We start from the raw sequence: 23,765 nt of genomic DNA on the forward strand, positions 1-23,765 counted from the left end.
TACTATTATAATGTTTAATATATGATATGATTTTTAGACTGTATTGTTAGTTATTAACGTTATTATAAATAAGTAATCAGAATCTCTTAAGACTGAAATGAATAAGAGGGCTTTCTTGCTGTGTTTGGCTGAGAATGACCTCCCTGTTTCCTGTGTAAACTGGTGTGTGGGTGTGCGTGTGTGTTTGCATAGACAGAGAGAGCGAGAGAGAAAAATCTGGCCACTTTTAATCACAGGAGAGACACCCTGAGTGAGCGATAGAGAGCTGTGACAATCCACTTACTGCGCTCTGTAATCTGTTTAACCATTTAGTGAGTTGTTAAGGGAGTATGCAAACACTCACATTGGGGGAAAAAGAAAAAAAAGCGCACTAAACACCCTGCAGGCTGTAGCGGCGCACAGGACAACTTGGTAGCAATTCAGTGCCGTTACACATCTAGGGAAGAGTGTGTGTGTTCATTTGTTTGTGAGTGTGTTGATGTCTTTGAGACCTACTGTAGGCACTGAGAGAAGCCAGGCCTGGAGCGTGATGACAGAGACCAGACCTGGCCAAATAGAAGATCCCCCAATCCAATTACCCTGTTCCTCTCTTTTATTTTCTCCTCTTCTCTCCTTGCCTCTCCTCTCCTCATTTTATGGCCTTTTTCTTAGCAGGAGCTAGTGATGGCAGTCCTGGCTGCTGTTTAAGTGGCTGGCTGCTCTGCTTTATGGATCAGGAGAGGATGCGGGCAGGATTATAAGCAGCAGGTTATGAGCAGCAAACATGACGGGCCAGCTCGGATTTTAGGAGGGTTTATGTTGCGCTTGTCGACGAAATACGTTTTTCTGCACTCTCTCTCCCTTTCTGGAAAAGCTGGGTTAGTTTGGTTTGGAGGATGCAGAGTGGTGTTGAAGGCAAGGAGGGGAGCTAAACGAGAAGGCGGTTATGCAGAATGATGTGTAAAAGAGACGCACTGTTAATGTTTAATTTTCTCCAGGCTCCGGTGCTTATTCATCTGCACCAGGGGCAAGGAAAGGTGTTGACTGAAGTCTTTATGAGGAAGGCTGAGAGTGAGAAAACGTTATAGAAAGTGATGTTCCTTTTAGTTGAATTGGCAAAGTAACATGAAGAAGAACAGCAGACGATGGTTTTCAGTTAGCTGAGGAGTACCTCTCACCGTGCATTTGACCTCTGCTGGCCTGAGACAAAAATACTGCTCTGCAGGTCTTCCCTCGTGGCATTGATCATTGCACGAATACCTCCTTCAGACTGGGTAAACAGCTTTCCAGGCATTGAGTTTAAGTACCACGACTCAGTTGTAGAAGTAAGGAAGTAAATCTTGCCTGAGAGGGGTGTATAACAATCATCCTCAGCGGAGGTTTGAAATCGACAGCCATGCTCAGAGTGTTTTTTTCTTTTGCGCAGAAACGAGCTGAAACAAAAGAGTTGTGATCGTAGTCGCCGATCACGCAAGTGGGTGTGCGCTTATTTGTGTCGCTGATGGAGTTGGCGGCCCCGCACGGCTTATGCTGAACATTTAGTAGCCGCAGGAAAGTTACGAAGCCTCCCTCCTCTTCTTCCTCCTTCCCTCCTACCCATTTAGTCTGCCTCTTTTTCAACAGAAGTTTAGATCTCTGGGCCGATGTTTAATTCATTTGTACTAATGTCTTGCTCACTCTGGCTCTCCTTCATCCTCGTGTGCTCTGTCTTACTCTCTCGCCAGCGTAGTCCCTGTGGTTCTCTAATAGAGTTATTCCACCTTGCATCTCACTCATTCTCCCTAACACACACATCGCTCACTCTACTTCTGTCCACTTTTTGCCAGTAGCGTATATGCATTCTTCATTTTTGTATGATATATCGGCTCTTCTTACAGTTTAGATGCGTGAGTAATACTGTGGAATTAATGCCAGGCTGTTATATGAGTTGCTAGTCTTTTCTCAGATCCGATGCTGTATGTTTCTCATTGCTTACTGCCTTACTGTAACTGCCTCTTCTCTTCTTTTTCGCTCTCTCTTCTCTTTTTTGTGTGCGCCTCTAACTCTCTGTTTCTGCCTCTTTCTATGCCCAGTTCTGACGACACGGAAAGTATGTACAGTGTGTATAAATATCGCGGGCACTGCTGTCTAATCAACAGAGTGAAATAATTCACTTCTTTTCTTCCACGTACACACTCACTGATGGAGGCCAACTGAAATCTGTCAGTGCCGAGCTGTATGTGGAAAATGTTTTTAGGGGAAAATGGTGGAGTATTTCACAAAAATGAAACAGAGTAGCAAATCATCTCGTTAAATTTTCAAACACATATTAATCAGAATGAAAAATGCCACTGGAGCTAATGTTATGGCACGCACATTTTGGCAGGTATACATATGGCATAATTGCTGTATGTTGAGTGTGCATTAGAGAGGAGAAGTTTATTTGTGGTCGTACTGTATGTTGAAATCTCTCATGCATAGAAAGCGTGTTACCGCACACTGAGCAAGATTCTGAGATTCTTGCGGTGGCTTCACTTTTAAAAACATGAAGATGTTTTTCTACAAAACTGTTTGTGTTTTGCTAAAGACTTTGACAAAAATGATACCCAAAGTGAAAATCCCAAAAAGTGATCACAAACGTGTAACATTAGATTTTAATCTGGACTTTTTAAGACCTAAACGAAATATGCCAACAAGCCACATATGTGATGAGACATTCAGTGACTCATTGCAATGGTTCGGACACATTTTGGTCTCTACCAATAAAGCGTTTAGAGTAGAATGGAGTAGATTCAGGTCTTCAGAGTAAGGTTAAACACTTTCTTTGCAATCTTTGTGTGCACGTTAGCCTTTGCTGTGTTCGTTTGTCTTCTTGCATTACTCGAAGACTTGGGTTAACTTTTCTTTCTTTCTTTCTTTCTTTTTTTTTTTTTTACCACTTTTCCTTGAAGTCTGCAGAAAAACAGACACACACACATGCATGCACGTACGCACGAGCGCTCCTGACATTTCTCCCTGTAGGCTAAACTGCAGAGTGCTTGGGGCCATGTTGTTTTGTCTTCTGACAGACAGAAGAGAGAGAGAGAAAAAAAAAAAGACAGTTACCCTGGCCGGTGCTTACGCCAGTTTGACACCACAGACACTGAAGGGGGGGCTTGAACGAAGAGAAGTGAAAAAGGCACAGTAGAAAACGGTGTGTAGATGATATGAATAACAATGTACGCGGTGTGTCTCCCTGGACCCTGATAACCTGCAGACCAGAGCCCGGTGCCTGTGACAGGCTGGCCTTTGTGGCCACTTTATCCCGCCTGTACACTTGTAAGGTAGAGCTGGGATAATCACACCTAATCTAATTAGGCTAAAGAGGGCCATGACTGAGGCTGGCTACGAGCAGACTGGGCACTCTTTCTCTCTCACACACACACACACTCACACACTCCCTCACTCACAGATACACACACACATCAACAAACACAGCTCAGCAGTGAAATCCTGTTTGCATCAGAAAAATAAGGTTGTCATATTGATTATGTAGATGAGGGACTAACGGGGGCTAACTGCCTCTCGGCCAGCCGGTTACAGCTGACAAAGGCTAAAGGGAGGGATGCAGAGAGAGGAAAGAAAAGATTAGAACAGGTTTAGCTCTGTTTTCCCTCTGCCACTTTACATGTACCACTGTTTGGTTCAGTGCAACCTACTGCTCCTGCTGCCACTAAACTTGAGACTGAAAGTAGGTATAAAATAGGGAGATTCTTTAAATGCACGCACCCTAAAATTCATGCAGATTTTTTTATTTGACTTGCAATAACTCAAAATACAGGTAAGAGTATACACAGACAGATTCAAACATGCAGTAAAAATAAGATGGGGAAAAAGTGTAGGACTACTAAAGCAATATTTTACAGTGCTTTAGTTGTGCTGAATCTCATTTATTTTTAATGCCTACCAATCTAATGTTTATATTCTTGATGAATTAGTGTAAAAGAAATGCATTTATCGTGGGCTTTGTGGATGTTTTTTTTCCCTAGAACTTGAGCAGAGATTTCTTTAGTTTTATCCCTAATATTTTGCCCTAATTAAGTATTTGAAAATAGTAAGTCATTGACTCTTAAGTGGAAATCATAAAATCAGGAAATATCAGTTTAGTTTTCTTCTATAGATTCCTTAGCTGCTTGTGTCAGCTCTAGTTGTCTCTGTACAGTTGCTTGTAAGGACATGTAGTGGATACATGGCTATTAATAACTTGTCTTCAGGTGTGCGTGCGTGTCTGTGTGTGTGGGGGGGTTTTGTGTGCGGCAAGCCAGCAGCCAGATTGCTATTTCCCCCTCTACCCCGTATAGAAAGGCCTGGGTATTCTCTGGATGAGGGTGTGATGTACAATTGAAGGGCAGGATTGAAACTGATTACCTTGTTAACTCCTGGCACCCACTGGCAGCTTGAAATAGACCTGAGCACCAGGGCCTGATTTGCAAATGAATTACCTCTCGCCTGGCCCTCCCCTTCCCCTCCTCTTCATTCCCCCGTCTTCCTCCCTCTCTTTCGTTCTTTTTTTTTCTTTTTTCTTTTTTTTGTCCATTCGGTGCCAAGATCATCTTTTTATATTGTGCCATGACAGATGCTGTGCCGGGCTGCCATTGTTCCCCATCAGTTTTCTGGGGCTGAGAGGAGAGCCAAAAGATTTCCACATGTGATTTTAACACAGCCACCACCCCCCCAGTCCTTGCCGTATAGCCCAGTGTAGTCTTTGTGTACCAGTACGGCAATCTACATAGTTTTGGAACAGGCAGTAATGTTGGGGAGCGTCATTGTCTCAGCCTCAATAATAGAGAGGCATTTCTCTGATTAGGAAAGGTTATAATTGGGAAGTATGAAAAGGACCACTGGCTATTGAAGAAAACCATGGGGAAATTGATTGCTCTCCATGTCTCCCTTTTGCTTTTCTCTCTCTGTCTTTGTCCTGATCTCCCTCTTTGTAACACGATAAAAAGAAGTCAATTTTCTTTAAAACTTGGCCCCAGCCCTCAGATCCCTCCAGAGCTGGTGTGTATAGGCTAAGAAGGGGGAGATATAGTTTTTTAAATAGGGAGACTTGTTCTGTGTGTAATATTTTATCCGTGATATGACATCTTCAGCAGTTTAGCATTTCTTAGCTCACAGGGAGCTGAAGGTGGTCCTTTAACTATGTTAAAGGACTATGTTAAAGGCCTGCTGATGTTTGATTATGAGAACGGTTGTCTGAGCTGTTATCAGAGTGACAGATCAGAGTCATTGCCCTGTACCCAGGACGCTTAAGCCAAAGGAGGGCGATGTGTTTCTCAACCACAGCAATGGTAAAAAAAACCCAACTATATATTAAATACGAGAGGTGCCCCGGTAGCAAATTTCTTCGGTTGTTATAATTGTTTTCCTTTGTGTGACCTGCTGATACCAACTTTTTTTGCTTCTGTTATTTTCTTTCTGAGAACTGTATAAACAAAAATGGAACTTTTCCACAATGTGAAATATTTTTGTCGTAAAAAACAATAAATCTCCCCAAACTACAGGTTCTTCTCCCACTGAAAACAATTGAGAATAAGGTGCTCTGGTACAGGAAATTAGTACAAGTAACTAACTGAAAATGAGTTGCTGTACACCCACCTTTACTTGACATATTTTGTGTTGCAAAACAAAAGCAGGTGGAACAGATTTATATAACAAAACAAGTGTCAGGTACTTTAATTATTTCCTGTATGTTTATAACATCACCAGATAACAGAATCTGAACCCTTTTGTGTTTTTCGTTGGTCTCCATAAATGTCCTCAGGATGACTTTGATCCTTTGCTCATACCGAGGCTTCTGGCTGACTCTGAACCCAGACAGATTTAGCATTAGCCACTTTGCCCTTATTAGATTCTTTAAAATATCCGTATTGATCTAGGTGAAGGTGATTTGAGTGTGTGATTATATTTGTTGGGATGAATATTTTTATTTTAATGGGTTATTATTCAATGTTTTTACTGCCTCGGCCCAGTTGAGTTCAAACTGGGCTGTATGTGTCCCTGGACTGAAGTAAGTCCTGTTTATAATTTTAGACCCTTCCATATTTTGTTTTGATTTTACATATGATGTAAATGAATCAATATATTGATGGTAATCTCCAAGTTTGTTTATTTAAACCCAATTCTTGAATTGCCTTTATACTATTTATCTGTCTTGTGATTTTAAATGATTTTCACAGTTGTAGACACACCTGTGGAGTTTGTCTTCTTGTGTAGTGGGTTGCTTAGAGCTTAGGTGTAACTTGCCCTTATAATCACATTCTGTAAAAGGTAAAATCAACATAAAATTGATTATGCATTGGTGACACTTTTAAAAAAAAATTAGTTTAAACCTAGTTTGGCATTTATACTCTCCAGTTTAATTATTTGCTAATATAACTAATCTATCTTTAGAAAGAAAATTATTTTCAGTCTCCACTACAAGGTTCACCAACACCGGTCTCTCCATAATTTGTCCCTTTCTTTGTTTTCTTCTCAGTGCTATTTATATTCATAATGCCCACCATATTGAAAAAAAATGCCTGTGTTTGTCATTGATGGCTTTATTGCATTTTTGTGTTTTAAGTCCTGTCAGTTAATTAGTGTGGGCTAAATAAATGTTTGTTTTTAGTTTGGAGACACTGATAAGATAGTAGTCTTGATGCCGCTTCTTGAAAGGTTTTCCCAGTTTCACATTGTGACGATATTGCTGTTTCTTATTATAAATGAAGATGATGTTAATCCTGTCAGTTCAAGTAATAAACCCTGGAAGACTTTAAAGAGATTTATTCTTCATTTTCTCGCTCCACAAGTGTTGCTGTCGCTCTTTTATTTGGGCGTTGGTCCCGTGTTTGGCAGACACGGGTAACACGAACAGGTGTCTGCTTGCGTTTTTATCTCATACAACAGAAAGAGCCTCCTTAAATCAACTTCTTCTTTTCATATTCATACTTCTTTGACTTTTTTATTGACTGCACTTAAACCTCCTTGAGAGAAACATAAAGTGCTGAATTTTTTACCCCCATTTTAATGGCCTGCTTTTCTCTACCATTTTGGGATTATGCTAAAGTAAAGCCCCTTCCACTGGGAGGGAGGTCAGCTTGTGTACCCGCAAATGTATGTGTGTGTGTGCGCGCCTGTATGCATGCTGAATTACATAAAAGCATAGAACGATAAGTCTGCGTTTTGTTCCCTCTCTGTGTTCTGCATGGAAGAGTGACAGCCCCCGACTTGCCCCTGTATTATCCCTTTCTGTGTATATGTGTGTGTGAGTCTGAGAGTGTGTGTCCCACCAGCCCTCCTCTTAGCTGTATAAAACCCTGAGAGGTAGTTCTGATAGCACACACAAGAATACAATTTCAATTTCAATTGGCAGCCCTGTTAAAAAAGGGCTATGGAGATGGCAATCAGGCCTGAGGGGAAGCTGCACTCCCTGTACTATTGTGCTTGTGTGTGCGTCTCTATATCCAATCCTCTACAGTTCAATATCAAGCTTTATCCCTATATTAGTTAAACAGGCAGATCCCACTGATGTGGACTCTGTATTAGTGTGCTTTATGTGAGTGTGTATGTGTGAGTGAATATGCTTGCTCCAGTGTCCCCATCACATTGACTTTTTAATAAATATGCCTGCCATTCTGTCAGCAGTCAAACAACATATGAATGCTCAATGACACGCTTGACAAGGCATGCAACTGTAGCAAATGAGTCACAAATTCGCACACTCTCTCTCACACACACATATACACTCGCACACTCTCTCTTATGTATGATGTCTTCTTTATAGTAATACGGTGTCTTGCCTTCTTTTGCTCCTGTTCTGCTCCTCTTCTTACGATCAGTGACTGATGACAAGTTGAGGGTGAAGAGGCTGCTGAGGGCCAGGTTTTTTATTGTATTTTATTTTTTAATTGTATGAGAAAATACAAAAATGCACTGTTGCTAATCAAAAGGTTAAAGACTTCTGTTGGTTATACAGTCGCAAGGTATCGTTTGTGAACCCTTTGTTTGGAATACCAAGAAGTCTTCAACTCACAGTTATAAATACAATCTGACAAAACTAATAACATGCAAACGGTTTTACATTAAGTGTTTTCTTTATGGATCACACTTTTTTGGTTAGTTTTTTGTTTTGTTTTGTTTCTTGCTAAATGTTATGTTTTAACTTTTTCTATAAACCACCACATTTCTGGGATTTTCTGAATGAAAGAGATAAAAGTTAATCACCCCAAATGTAAAGCATTATTCGGCTGTTTTGCTTCCTCAGGTTTTGCAAATCGGCAGCAAAAGAAAGTCACGTTTTGTCATGGCAAAGTGAGAAATATCTAGTTGAAGTTGCTGCTGATGCTACTGCTTGTCACCTTTCCATCGATCGCTGAGCGATTAATGAATCTTACTGTAATGACCGTAGCATATGTATATATAGGTCCCCATGTACCCTATCTCCTTCTTAACAGGTGGGCCTGTCGGAAAGAAACTTTAGGGATTTATTTTTTGCAGGTATGCGAGGATATAAGTTTAGTGTTAGCATGTCAGCTGGCAGCAGTGTTACGTGCTAATTCAAAAGTGCTGTAACAACAAGTGTAACATATGACTTTCCATACGGGGTAAATCAGTGAAATAGAGTAATATGTAATACAATACATTACAACACAAGTAATAACACGGTATGTTCTTATTATAAGTCATTTTTATTTAATAGGAAGCCTCTTATGGTTCCTGAACTGAAACTGTGAGTAAAGGGCAGTGAAATCATTACAGTCAGATAAAGGGGAAAGTTAAAGGTGTGTAACACGGCCTGTGGAAGCAAACCCATTGATGTATGAAAGCCTGATATTACATGGTAAACCTGGCTAGTAGTGGAGAGTGAAAGGGTTAAATCGTCCGCACACCGGATTGTGGGTCTGAGAGGTAGTGCATGGCTGATGAGTGCTGGGCTAATGGGCAGCTCTGTAAGCTGGAAATCAAATGACTGCCTCTGCATTTTAAGTCCCTCTGTCACCTCCATTGACTGACTAAAGATATTCAGATCAGCTATGTCAAAGGGGGGGGCATCTAGCAAAGATGGAAAGAGAAAGAAAGGGAAAGAGAGTGAAGGAAAGAAGGGGAGGGGATCTTAGCAAAACCTGAAGACCTAATGCAATTATTAGAAATGTGAACCCCAAATGACAACTCATCTGGCGCTAGCTGTGTAATTAATTGTCTGCTAGCAGAATTGCGGGGGCTTTGGAGGGTCAGGTAAAGAGAGAAAAGAGAAAGAAAGCCATCCGGGGGAGTTTGGAAGAAGGCAACATGACAGGTAAGGAGAGACATAAGGAAAACGATGAGGTAAGATGAGGCAACAGCTTAAAATCGTTGGTCGAATACAAGAGACAAAAGGGCTTTGGACACATTGTAACAGAGCATCTACTGTGAGTGATAGAGGAAGAAAGTATGCTGGGAGGCACGGTGAGAAGAAAAGCGACTGAGTGGAAGGAGAGGGGGAAAAAGAGAAAAGGAGCAGGAATGAGAAAGCATGAGTGCAGACAGTGTGATGGATCCAGCAACCATGTTAAATTGGTCAGTATTGACCTTGCCCGTGCTTAACACTCTCCCTTGTTTGTCCAGTTTTACTTAATTGACCGCAGATAACTAATTAAATTTCCTGGAACAACAGGGCATTACTCTCCCTGTGTCTTTCCCCTTCTTGCCCACTTGCCATTCTCTGCCAGGCCTCTCAGTCATCCTGGCTTGTAACTATTCCGAAGAGAAAAGAGAGGTAATGACATAAATTTCCTTCTTTTTTTGTTGTGTGAAAAACCGAACACAATGACAAATCGCTGTGTATGACTAGGATGGGTGAAGGTCAGAGATTTTCATGTTTTAGTCTGCTCAATAGTCCAACCTGTCTCCTTCTGCACTGCAGTGTCTCCTCTGTCAGATTCTGGCATTATATCCTTAAATAGTTTCTGGTTAACTCCCAGTGATTCTGTAAAGACACTCACTTGCCATGGCAAGCCACAGCTTTAGTGGGCACAAGTGACCATTCAATGGCTGCTGCATTTTCAATTTTAAAGGAAAAGCTTTCCACTTACAGGTGTGTGTCCAGACTGTGTGCTTTTAGCAATTTTATAACCTTTTTGCTAGCCACGGTGTGCACATTGGATTTAATAAACTCGGGTATGACATCCCATGGCTGTTAGCTTCCCTGCAACTTTAAGTGGTCATATTTTATGTATGTAGACTGCATGATGGCAAAACTTACTAATGGCTGCAAACAAATTTGCTGCCACAACTCAACAAGAATTTTCTTAGGTTTTTTTTTTATGGTATACCATTAGTATTATTTTGACTTAAAATGGTGCCATAATAAGCACATTCATGGGATATTTGTATCAGCTGATCAATAAATGTAGGTTGTTGCTGCCCTCATATCATGGGCCATTTGACCCCAGCTGTTGCAAGATCATTACAATAGCCAAGCTGTAACCTCGCTCATTGTATGAAACAGGACTATGTCCTAAAGGCAAGACCAGAGAAAATACCGTAGTTCTTTCATGTTGGTTATCTCCCAACTCAAAGTCCCAAAGTTGTGCAAGTTTTGTACTCTTAAATAGACGTTGTCTTAGAGGTCACAGTTGACCAGTGTTTGTCAGAGCTAATTTGCAACAGTGTGGGAATGTTTAAAACACTCACCTGCCAACCAATCCAATTTTTTGGAAGATATTTTGATATGTCACGATGACAAAGGTACAGACATAGCCATTAAAATAAACGATTTCTTAATTCTATATGTTATATATTGTCGAGCTGTCTTAGTGTACTGCAGCTGTACATTACCACAGTAAACAGCGGTAGTGTATGTGCTTATCTTGCTTTAATTAGTCAATTTCTAATGTGAAAATACTTTAACTGAAGTCAGTAAATGATTTGGAGTTTGGAAGTCTAATATCTAAAGCAATTTTTAGGGCCCGATTTGAACCACAGTTTTTTTTTCAGCCAAACTTAGCTGCCTTTAATAGACCTTAACAATCACAAAATGACTACCACTAAAAAACTAATAGCACTTATGAGTAAACTGCTCACTTAAAAATAAATTAATCAGTATTTATACAGTATGAAAAGTATGATTTTAATGCACCATGAATTCATTTTCTTCATAGAGGGCTACTAAATATGTCACATGATTAGTGTGCTCACCGTGCCAAGTCCATCACATCCCATCACATCACAAATCACCGTCTGTCTGCTTCATTCTCGTCTTCCCATGTCTGCACTTCATCTCTCTTGCCATTGCCGCCCTCCCTCTCTCATGTTGTGTGCCGGGGCTGTAATGTGCTCCTGTGGTTGTAGTAAGCAGGCCATAGTGTCTCTGAGGCCTTGTGCTACACCACCATTACTATCTGGCCTGCCTCCACTACAAATTGGATGAACAGGCACTGACACATTTTCAATATTATTACATTAAACCAAGTGGATTTTGATTGATAACCTAATATTGGCCTAATGCAAAACATCAATCACGGCAAGTATATTAATTATTTAATATTGTGGCGTAATTCAGAAATCGATGCTGCCTCTGCGCTGAATGCACAGAGTACAGAAGGAGGGAGGGAGAGACAGATAAGGAGAAAAGGAAAGCTCGGTCCCCGAAGACCTCCGCAGATTATATGATGTTTTGAAAAGAGAGATGAGGATGTAAAAGTGTGCGTGCGTGCGTGTGTGTGTGTGTGTGTGTGTGTCAGCTGTGGTTGTCTAATGGATAGAGCGATCCCTTCGGCACTGGTGCGGACCATGCTGGACAGCTTGTCCTTGATGAAGTCAGGACAACAGATGAAAGAGTGGGAGATTAAATGCATGTTAAGAGCTTAATAAAGGTTGAATCAAAAAAAAGGGAAAAAAAGGAAAACTGTAGCTATAAAAAGGAAGAGGGGAGACGGGGGGAGAAAAAAAGCAAAGGGAAATGAGTGGAGGAGGAGGGATCGAGCGCTGCGTCTCCCCTGTGTTAGATTGTTTCTCACTAATTGCGCTTCATTAGTGGATTACACACACTGTCACCACGGTAACAAATGTCTTGCTGTCTAGTAGCCGGGCGCCCGTCATGTATAATGAATGTGGCGGGGTGTTTGTCAGAATGTAATGTAATTACAGCTAGATGAAGTTTGCCTTAAGTGGTTGACTTGTCTGCCTGTGGCTCAGTGACAGAGCTCAGAATAAACAAGCAAACATCTTTTCTTCATGACTTTATTTTTTTGTTTTTCTTTACTTCTTGTAGTGTTTTTTTTTTTTTGTTTTAAGTTTTCTAGGGTGTGTAGCATTTTCTTCATTCCTTGATGCTTTTCGGAAAGGTTGATGGTGTTGAGACATGGATGGATGGGTGAATGGAGGTAGAGGGGGCTGGTGGGGTGGGATGGATTAGACAGTATGTAATTTTAGAGATGGTGTAGATTTACACTGTGATGCTGCTGGCTGCATTAGCAACTGAAGCCTGTCGATAAGCCTTTCTCCCTTTCAGCACACACACAGACACACACGAACGCCGTAAAACGCCACAGCCTGGGTGGAGTTGTCAGTAATGGAGGCCAGAGTTGGACGAGGGGTGCTGAGATCGGGGGGACGGGGGCTGTTTGTGTTCTCTTGATCTTTTGATTTCCACTGCTGCAAATTTGAAATGTGCCAAAATTGCATCTATTATTTACTGCCAATTTGCTCTTTTTAAAAACAGACTGCTCCCCACTCCTCCGCTTCCTCGGCTCGCCGTTCTGCTGTTGCTACCCTGATAATCATACACACATTTTTTATTAATTCACAGATAATAAGCTCCCAGTTCTTTCTTTGTAGTTGGAAATTATTATTATGAATGCCAGCAGTGTGGCAACAATATTAGTTAACCTCTGTGTGGTGCAGATGCAAACACATGAAAATGCACACAGCATTTCAGTCTGAAAGGTTAACAATTAGTATAATTCCTCATTATGTGCTTTTTTTTGTTACCTCTTTTGATTAACCAAATGCCTTTTGATATCATCAGGATTTTTTTCCCCTCTTACAGCTATTCTCATCCCGCGTACGTTGCAGCTGAAACAGAAAGAGGGTTTAGTGGTTATGACAGTTGCCGACTGTGAAATGATTAGTTGAAAATAATTCGGCTTAACTACCACCACAGTGAGACATTTTAAGGTATCATCATAACCTCAGAAAACCACTGATGGCTTGCCTCCCCATTCATCGAGGAATCAAGAAAATAGATTGTTTATTAATAACAATGATTCGTAGCTGGAGTCTAATTCTGGCTACTTAGGATTGGCCACAGGTAGTGTTTCAGTGCAATGACTCAAACTGTGAAATTAAATCAGAAAATCACACTTGACAGAGTTTGTTGTGTGTGTTAGTTGATGTTTGTGTGTGTGTGTCTGCAAATCTGCTTTTATTAAATGACTTTTTGTGCCGGCACTTTATTTACAGTGGGGGAAATGTGTTGTTGTGTTGCAGGGACGCTGGGAACATCAAAGGCAGATTAGAACATCTGGTAAGTTCTATTCAAAACACACACTCACACACACTTGCACACTTTGATATCTGCATTCCTAATGAAACCTCTGCAATTGGAGCTGAATACCTGCAGTTAACAAGCAGGGAGAGTGAGAGAGAGTGGCAGAGAAAACGGGGATAGAGGGAGGATGGAGCCTCCCCGAGGGTCTGGTCCCGCTTTTATATTAGCATTTAATTCATCCCAAATTGTGCCCAAACACACACACAGGTAATCCACTGTGTCCTCTCTCATATTAGCTGCTACTTTTGTGTGTGTGCGGGTGTGTGTACCTGTTCGTAAATGCTAAAAATGAAAGCAAAAGTTTTTCTCCCCATCCCCTTGTCCCTCTTGGTCCTTTTGTCAGCATGGGGCCTTTCCTCAGTCCTCTCCCAGCTATGAATCAGAGAGCTGCTGGAAACGCTCTCCTGGGACAGCCCTGAAAATTTAATAACCGACATTTTCAGGGTTTCTCTTGCTACTCGCTTTAATACGGGGTCAGAGTGCCGTGCAACAAAGTGAAAAGGTTTTCTCTCCTCTTTTTGGGTGGGAAGAAACGAAGGTTTGATGTGCCCCATATTCCCGGGGATGAATTATAGAGAGGGGTCAGTGAGGGTCCTGGCTCTCTGTGGATGTCACATGCCCTCCCTCCCTTGCCTCCCTGCATACTAAACTGCAGCTCCCAGCACCCTTACGCAAATGACCCTCGCCCCACCACACGCTACGCAAATGACCCTGAATATGCCACACAAATGAGTGACCCCGAAATTCAAACACTTCTCAGTAACTCTCCACTTCTGCAAACGTCTGAGCTCATAAAGTTAAAATCATCTTTCAGCACTGTCAAGCACAGCTCCAGTTGCCACTTAACTCTGTTGTTAAGGATATTCATAACTTTGATTTGAGTGACATTGGATTTAAAGTGGCGCGATTGCTCACCAGCCACTTTATTAGGTACACCTGTTCAACTGCTTGATAGCGCAAATAGCTAATGAACCGTTCACATGGGAGGGACTCAGCGCATTTAGAGATGGTCAAGAGGACCTGCTGAAGTTCAGACTATCAGAATAGGGGAAAAAGGGAGATTAAAGCGACTTTGAACATGGCATGGTTGTTGGTATGAGTATTTCAGTAACTGCTGATCTGCTGGGGTTGTCTCACTCTGGGGTTTACAGAGAATGGTCTCAAAAAGGTAAAATATCCAGTGAGCAGCAGTTCTGAGTGAAAACGACTTGTTAATGCCAAAGGTCAAAGGAAAAATGGCCAGACTGTTGGCAATTAAGGCATGCAGAAGAGCATCTCTGAATGCACATGTTTAACCTTGATGCAGAAGAAGATAGCAGCAGAAGACCACACCAGGTGAAACACCTGTCAGCTAAGAACAGGAAACTGAGGTCACAACGGGCGATTGAAGTTTGAAAAGCATTCCTGGCCTGATGAGTCTCGATTTCAGCTGCAACATTTCCATGGTGCAGTCAAAAGTCACCATAAACAACATGAAGCATAGATAAATTGTGCTGTCTATCATTGGTTAAGGCTGACAAATGTTGATATTGCAGATATTTTTTGCCATACTTTGGGCCCTTAAACACCAGGTCAGCATTGTTTAAATGCCCCAACCTACCTAAGTATTATTTCTGACCATTTCCATCCTGTTATAACCACAGTGGTCATTCAATGTACTTCTCAAACTGGTATCATTAATATGACAGTGTGTTTACTGTACTCAAATGAGCTCCACACAGATCTCATTCCAGTGGAGCACCTTATGGGTGTGGTGGAACGGCAGATTGGCATCATGGATGTGCAACAACTGTGTGACACTATCATATCAATAAGGAGCAAAGTCTCCGAAGAGTGTTTTCAGCACACTATCCATGCCGTATAGAGGTGCTGGTTGGCTATTGTGATCTTTTCAGTTCTCAACAAAACTCCATTGTTCATTACTATCAAATAACAAACATGTTGGTATTTTTTTAAGAGCACTGTTGTTTCCCCTCAAAGTGCTTCAAGAGTAGACATTCAAATGAAGTGATGGTTAAATATAGCATGTTGTATGGTAATGGTCTAGCTTGAGTTTGGAGATGTCTGTTGCTTGGTCTATAGGTGTGATTGATGTAGTACTCCATAAAAGGTGCTTTGAATTATTCAAGAGAAGATTAGATGCATAAACAGCATTAATCAATATGCTTATATGCGTTATCTTGGCAAATATGAAAGCTAATGGTTTTAAGTTTCTCTAACTGACATGTGTATGACTGTGAACTCATTTGCAAAGTCACAAATGAGTGCACTAAGTTTTCAAACTTATTAACAAATTTAAGGCAAGACGGGTTATATTGAGTTATAGGTTTCTATTATGGCACAATTTTGTATTGTGATTATAACATTTTGTACAGAAAAGCTGGGGATATACACATAGACCAAATTATTGACACGATCATGTACTCACAGAGATTGGGAGACTTATATTTTAGCCACTGTGCATCTGCAGATGTTTCCCTATACCTTTTTCCCCCCGAGTATACCAACAGGGACTGATTATACCATATTTGCATTTGATTCTTGGTTTTTGCTTTGTTTTTATACTCATCAGGATAGCTGAGTTAAGCATTACAAACTTACGAAGACTCACACGCAAACACATTTGTATGTTTACCAGTTTATGTTTTTTTTGTGTATATATGTATGTCTCAGGGAATTTGAATAGTTGAATACTGAGTGTTTGAATTTATGGGCATTTTAATGCTTACGGAGAGATTGCACCCCAGTAGTCAGCTGCCTGGGGAGTGCAAGACTCTGATTACGATTCGGGACAGAGAACTGTAAATAACAGAGCTCATCTCTCTCAGAGGTAGGGTTCCAGGGCTGTTGCAAATGTTTTTCTCAATTCCTCACACACCTATTCGTGTAGATTTCCAAACAGGCATTTATGACTTTCTGCTGATCTATTGCTTTCAAGATTGGTGCATCAGCCACATTGACACTTACCATGGTGTTTCAACCAGCTATCCTGACTCTCAGTCAAGTATACACTTTTTATTTTTTTTTTTACAGTAATTATTTGCTTACATTACTGTAAATCATTTTATATGGGTGTCAGTAGCTGTTTTGCTGTTTATTCATGACTAAAACCGGATCAGATTTCACACTGATGTGACAGTCAGGCTTCCCTTTACATTATTCCGGGGCTTGATTTTTCATGATGAATACTAATGTTACCTTTTCCTGTTGTAACCTCACGAGTGGTGAAGTAATTAGGTGGGCATTTAAGGCTTGTGTGGTCTAAGGTTTGTTTCATTGTTCACGTTTGGCTTGTTTTGTTTTTGCATCTCAGCAGATTGACTGAACGCGATCAGTAGCGATGCAGAAACAAAGTCTGAAGCTAATTGCTCCCAGGGCTCTGTGTTAGTTTCTGTTTTTGTTCGCACTCACGTACATGTCCAGGCACATATACACACAGACAGACATACAAACACATACACAAACAAAGATCATCCAAGTCTGAGTTGGATTTATTTTTTCTTTTTCTTTTTTTTGCTTTGGGAGATTTGGAGCAATAGCAAAAGAGGTGGCCTACAGCAGATAATCAGTCCAGATGCACAGCTTTTTTTAGAGTGAAGTAGAAGAAAGCCAGCAGCTCAATCAATACACGAGGAATCAGCCTCATCAGGATTACTGGCTCAATCAGCAGCTGTACCCATCGTTCTACCGCACACACTGCCCAAGGAAGGATACAAGACAAGAGGGGGGAGTAGAAGAACGAGAGGGGGGGGGGTACGTCATCGGTTCTGAGGAAAGAGTCTGAAGAAACTCTAATGATGGAGGGTGACTTGCAGGTCAGTCCAGGGTTGCAGGTTGAGTTAAGGTCACGATTCATAGAAAACTGTAACTGTGGAATTTACCTTATGTCATGATATGACATTGTAGACCTTTGCTAAAAGTAAATTGAAGGACTTCTTTTCTTAATAGCAAAGCCACATTTTTTGTAGCGTGGGTTGCTCTGCATTACATTATCGGTGTTTAACGGTATTTTAATTTGGAAGTATTAGTGTATAAGCGAATAACAACTCCTCCTCTCATTTAACACATGGTAGCCATTATCCTTTAAAAACATGTCTCCCTTTGTTGAAGTACAAGTATTGAAAACAGCTAAATTCACATAGAATGTGACTCTAATATTTTCAATATTTCCGTTTCAAAATCTTCGCTCTATGCGTTTTGGGTTTAATGTTGGCTCTCTGATTAACAAAGTGCAAATAGATTAGAAAATTGTTACTTAATGCCCTTTCTTAAATAGCCCTTTATTCTCATTTTAACAAGTGTTTGTTGGGGTCTGTGAGGTAAAATGTGTTGCTTCACTCGGGGGGGGTCCTACTTAGAATACATTTATACCTCAACTCTTTAAAGGACCTTTAAAAGTCTGGCGTTTAAATGTAGCATCTGCTTTTCACAGGGTGAGAAGCTGTGTTGTCACAAAGTTTGAGTTTGTTTCTGTTTCTGTTCTATTTTTTAATCATACCAATTTTTAATCATATGCTTGACAGTTGGATTACCATATTACACGTGGCTAATGAGGAGTAGCTCCTCTTAAAAATCAAACCGAAATAGACCTCAAATAAGATGGATTTTATGTGTTATAGGTAAAAACATCTACCAGCACCTGCGGTATGGTGTAAACGCCATACATGTCAAAAAGTGCACAAAAACTCAGAATAACTGTAAGTGTTTTAAAAACGAGTCATGAAGATGTTAAACAATACTCTAGGAAGTTACCATAGTAAATCAAGTCACATGACATGATTTACTATGGTAACATACACGTCTTGACTCTTTGCTGTGCTGTTACAGATTAAAAAAAAAAAGATTGCTCATCGAAATTTTCTGTTGGCCAGTTTTGGCTCTACTAATGCTATAAACATAAGCATACCTACCTATTGACTATCAATATTTCTTGAACAGTCCTGCAATTTATATGTTAATGTCATTTTCATCAGGGAAGTAAAAAGTAATCCAGGGATTAATCCAACAGCTTCACCTTTAATACATAGTATTAGAAATACAGATAGTACATTTCCCATAATGCTTTCAAACCCTCATCATATTTTAAATGCGACTTATATGCAGTTTTGACAAACTAGTTTGCTGATAAACCTTAACATGATCTGGTGTTTGGGGACATTGGGTGTTCCACGTTATCTCTGTGGGAGCTACCGTTCCCTTTTTTTCTGTAAAACTGTGGTTTAGTTTCAGATGTTTTTTTCTTTGTGAAAACGAAGCGGGTTTGTTTTATTGGAACGGGCAGCCTGGAAACAAGCCTCTTTATTTTTGCGATGCATCACAGGTTGTTGTCCACATGGTTCTCTTCGGGGATAGCTGATGTCTGAGTGTCCCTTGGTGAGTTGAAGAGTTTACTGAGGCAAATTGCCTGATTGGGCTAATGACAGATATGGACCAACAGCTGTAGCCAGGACACTCGCACACCGAAACTGTGACATTGCCTCATATGGCAGGGTTTTGTCCTAGAGAAGTCTTAGTATGAAATACAAAGAGTTAGGTCAATATAGCTGTTTTTTCTCTCTCAGTTCTGTCTTTGTGTATGTTACAGACTTTCTTTTAATTAATCTGTGTATTCCTTTCTCTATTTCTTCTGTCTTTCTTGCACTAATTGTATAGGATAAAGAGGTGAAAACAGCTTAGATGAAGAGATTGTGGACAGATAAAGGAGGGGGAGAGGGGGCGTTGATAATCTGCAAACAGATTTCCATGCTTATTACACTAATGATTTCATGATATTTGATGTTGTGGCTGGGATTGGGAGGATTTGCGAGGGAGGGCTGGTTGTCTCGCTCTTTCTCTCCCCCCCCCCCCCTCTCTCTGTGTCTCTCTCATCTCAACGGCACGGCTAAATGATGGAGTAATTTGAGTGACCTCTGACTTGGGGCAGGCCCAGACATAATTGCATGTCATTCTCACACGGAATGAGGAAGGGGTGGGTGGGTGTGCGCGGCTCCTCAAAATACAAAATATCCCCCCCCCCTCCCCCCGTCTGTCCGGTCTTTCTCACATATCTCTGGTTGTTTCTGCGTCTCCTTTTCATGTGAACCCAGTCCCCGTCTTGTTGCTCGTCTCACTGCGGTTCGCTCCTTGAGTGTCTCCCAAAAAAAATGTTAAAAAGAGATCCCAAACAAAAGAAAGATTGCATTAATTTTCAAATGATGATATTACATTAAGCACGGAGCTCTCATATATCAAAACGTGAGAACTACTCCCTTACTGTATGTGCTTCATCTTAATGGTATCGCTGGATGTCAAGGGCATGGAGGAAATTAAATCGGAAAGTGCAGATAGACCAAAGAAGATATTATCTCTGGATGATTGCAGTTTTGATAGGTATTCCAGTGAATTTCATTTTCTCCGGATGGGAAGAAGATGAGTTAGCCTGCACATTTGCTCATTTTTCTTCTACATGATTTATGTGAGTTGAGTATAAAACTCTCTCCTTCTTCTTCTCCCCCCCCCTCTTTACCCCCCACCACATCCCCCTTTATCAGGAACACATACATGCATGTACACACACACGCAGACACACACACACACACACACAGGGTAGTAAATTACTGCCTTTGAGTTGTATCTTGTCTGGGGCAGTTTATGCAAGTGTATGCATCATTTCTGTATGGATGTTTGTGGCAGTGCATGGAGTTTTGTGTATTTGTATGCACGTGCATGTTTTTCTGTTTGTGTGTGTGTGTTTGTACTAGTGTGTCTTTATGAATACACACGCCTGAGATAGCAGCAGAGCCATCAATGGGAATGATTCCAGGGAGACGGGGGAGTGTCATTACTCAGACTTGTTTACATTCTAAATACGTAATGAAATCTTGTTGGTAATAATGACGGGAATAAAAGTTTAGGAAATTGTAAAAGTGGTGAAGTTTGAGAAATGAGCCCCGGCCTGTGAAATAGCATTTGGGGGCAGGAAACGACATTATTATGCAGTGCTCCTGCCTGCCTGAGACATGAAGATGAACTGCTGGCGGGTCATAAAATGCTGTTAGGCCTAGCCTGAAGTATGGCGCATTGTAAAAGAGCCCTGATCCCATATTGCCATTATATATAAAAGTATAGCCATACACAACATTATTTTTCATATAAGATGAGCTAAGATACTGTGGCTCTGGCACCCCGAATACATACAGATAGGCAGATTTTTTTCCTTCTTATAAAATATATAAATAAACATATTGCCATGGAACCCATCTTTGCCCTGATCTTATAGACCTCGATATTAAAAACAGAAATATTGCATTTTCTAGGGGCTCTGTTTTCCCCTGTCCTCTTTTGGGTATGGGATATATCTGTGTGTTTGTTTATGGGGGGTATGAGAGAGAGGGAGAGGAAGAAGAGGAGGCGATGCAGGGGAAGCCCGAGAGGAATTCAACAAATGAAAGAAAATGGAAACAGATGAAGACTTTAAAAATATAATGAGATGAATATTGAGCATATCAACTCCAGCATAAAGAGTTTGTTGAGGTAGGCACTGTGTATATTGAAGCCGTTTATTGACAGAAAATAATGGTTACAGTGGCGCAATTAGGATTAATGTTACAGTAGATGGACTGATGATGTCATTGATGTCCCGTTTCCTCCCACCCCCCCGTAGAGGGTTTCTTTAAAGACATTTGAAGAGAAAGGTGACTTTAGCCAAACCCACATTTCACTAATGTGTTCTTTGAGAAGCAGGAAAAAGGTGGCACACTGTAGGCTGACTTAAATCATACCTGCCCTTAAACCAATCAATTGCTTGTGCACTATATATTTACTTAAATGGCCACAGTGCATTAAGTGCACTCTTCCAACCCTATTGCCTAAATTATTCATAAATATGTATAAATATCTAGCCTTTGCAGCATATTAACTAATTTTAACTTCATTTTTTCATAATGAAATCAATAAACTCAGAGCCAACTAGTGTGCATCTGCCTGTATATGATTTTTCTTTTGTTTGTTTTTTTAATATTATGAGCACAACAACTGTTGAAGATTAACAGGCCTCAGATCTTAAGCAATAGAATAATTTTAACATTTTATTTTGGCCTCACCTCAAGCTTAGTCTGTTGTTTATAAAATTATTATTTGGTCAGATATAATGAAATGTGCCAGTACTGATCACTCAGAGCCTTGAGCGTTAAAATAAAAGTTGGCAGAATACCCACAGATCAGTTAACCCGTTGTTTTCAAGATGCTGATTGTTCGATTGTAACATGCAAACTGCATTAAACAAGATAGACCTGGAGCGCTTTGTAAGGTAGGACCAGCCCAGTGTTCTTTATTTATTTACTGCAGCTCACGTTGGTAATTTTCCTTCATGTGCTGACGCTCTGCTTTGCTCATCCACTTCAAGTCTTTCTAATATCGTTAAGTTTAGTTACCGCTGCTGGTTATGTGTTTCGTTTTGTTTATGTTTTTTTGTAGCGTGTGCATGTGTGTCAGCATTTTCTCTGTAAACACAATGCTTCAAAAGGTTGCGAGTGAATTCTGATAAAAAATTTTAAGGGTTTGGATTGAGGTCGTTTTAACAAGCCGTTAAAATTTAGATTCCACCAAAGTCTTTTAAATGATTTATTGGTCGAGTATTGACCAGCGTAGAAACTATGATTATGAAACTATGAGCACATAGAGAGTACCGTGTAAAGATTGAAAATATCATGTCCCGTATGACCCCTGACCTCTCCTTCAAGGTCAATGGACTGATCTGAAGGTCAAAGTGATAATGATTATATATAGATCTAAAAGATGTACAGGGAATGATATATGGGGAGTCTAAATATCACTTTATTTTATTAGGACTTTGTTACATACATGACAGTAACAGATTATAAACATTTAAATACATAACAATTTAAATACATGCACCATTTTCCTGAAGATGTATAGCTTTTGGGGAAATAAAAAAAATAACGTGATAATTAAACAATTCTTTCTAAACAATGGCGTGAATGCACTATATCTACATAAATTAAAAAAAATATACTGAAAATTATGTAAAGTATATTAAAATGGGACAAGTAACAAAAGCCTGTTCTTTGCACGTCTTTTTACTGCACTACAAACTTCTTAAAGTATGTTTAAAAAGAAAAAAAAAAGGGGAGCAAAAATGAATATATAGAAAATACAAGTAAATACTGCTGAGAATTTAAGCTGTGCCTTGGTTGGAGGTTTGCATTCTCTATGTGCTTTTTCTTCTTTACTTACGTCCTCCACCTCTTTTTGCTTAATCATCTTCCTGTTGTGTGGTTAGATGGAGCTGATACATCACGCTGGTTAGAGATGGCCTTTCTGACCTTTGTTTGGCTTCACTCTTCCTGCTTTAACAATCATCACCTGACCCACCACCCTTTGCTTTGTCTGCGTCTCGAACTAGTGAATTACCGCAAAGAGATGAAATTTCCTGCGTGCGGGACCTCATTACACACAGGCTAGCATTGTTTTTAGCAAGCAGTGTGAGGGTAATTTATTTTTCTAATGGGACGTGTTTATTTTTGACTAATGGCACTTAGCTGAGCTAAGCGTGTCTCAGTGTGTCTGTCGTCGGCGTGGTGAGGTAAGCGTGCAAGCTGCTTTGAGCACACTGGACTTCCTGTTACATTTGGAACAAGAATTTTCTAGAGGGTGTGGGTGCCACAGTGTTGTCAAACCAATAAGAGCAGATTCTTTTATGATAGAGGAATGTGTGTGTTTTTAAAAGTTGTTTCTTTACAGCTTGATAGCGAAAAAGAGGAAAAATGCGATATCTATGATGTTAATAATATTACCTACTCCATATGTGCATAACTGAATTTTTCATTGTCATACATACAACACTTAGAGGGCTCCATAGCAGGACACACATTTAATATTTATTTGCTAAAAAATAACTGAAATACTGCAGATTTTGACAAACAGGGCTTACACATAAGCACTGTTTACATGCTCCAGCAATTCGCCAGATGTGTGGAAAGAAGAAAAAATAGGTAGAATTTAAAAATAAATAAATAGAAAAACTGAACGGTACTAGATCTGTCAGTTTTTATTTTATAATGAAGTACAAGCCAAAAAATTCCTTTGAAATTAATGTCAAAAGTGCATACTAGTACGTCTGTATGCCCCTCTTTGACAGTTAGCTCTTCACCTTGTCTGCCGATGGTCCGTATTTGGAACACCAGAAAACATTTCAGGATGCAATATGATTCAATGAAAATCATATGAAAAAGTTCTATTGGAATATAATTCTGGTTTT

The 23,765-nt window shown here is 40.3% G+C and overlaps 1 protein-coding gene across 2 annotated transcripts in view; it reads left to right on the top strand.

The window, feature by feature from the left end:
* The window catches only part of rsrc1 (arginine/serine-rich coiled-coil 1), a 124,118-nt gene that overhangs the window by 30,673 nt on the left and 69,680 nt on the right, over positions 1-23,765 (top strand). For both annotated transcript variants that reach the window (XM_084951365.1, XM_084951364.1), the window contains exon 5: positions 13,447-13,483. In XM_084951365.1, coding sequence (XP_084807491.1) covers positions 13,447-13,483 — 37 coding nt within the window. The remainder of the gene's footprint in view (positions 1-13,446; positions 13,484-23,765) is intronic.

This window comes from Perissodus microlepis, chromosome 14, assembly GCF_051167445.1.
Source record: "Perissodus microlepis isolate ML-2025 ecotype Zambia chromosome 14, ASM5116744v1, whole genome shotgun sequence".
NCBI classification, from domain to species: domain Eukaryota; kingdom Metazoa; phylum Chordata; class Actinopteri; order Cichliformes; family Cichlidae; genus Perissodus; species Perissodus microlepis.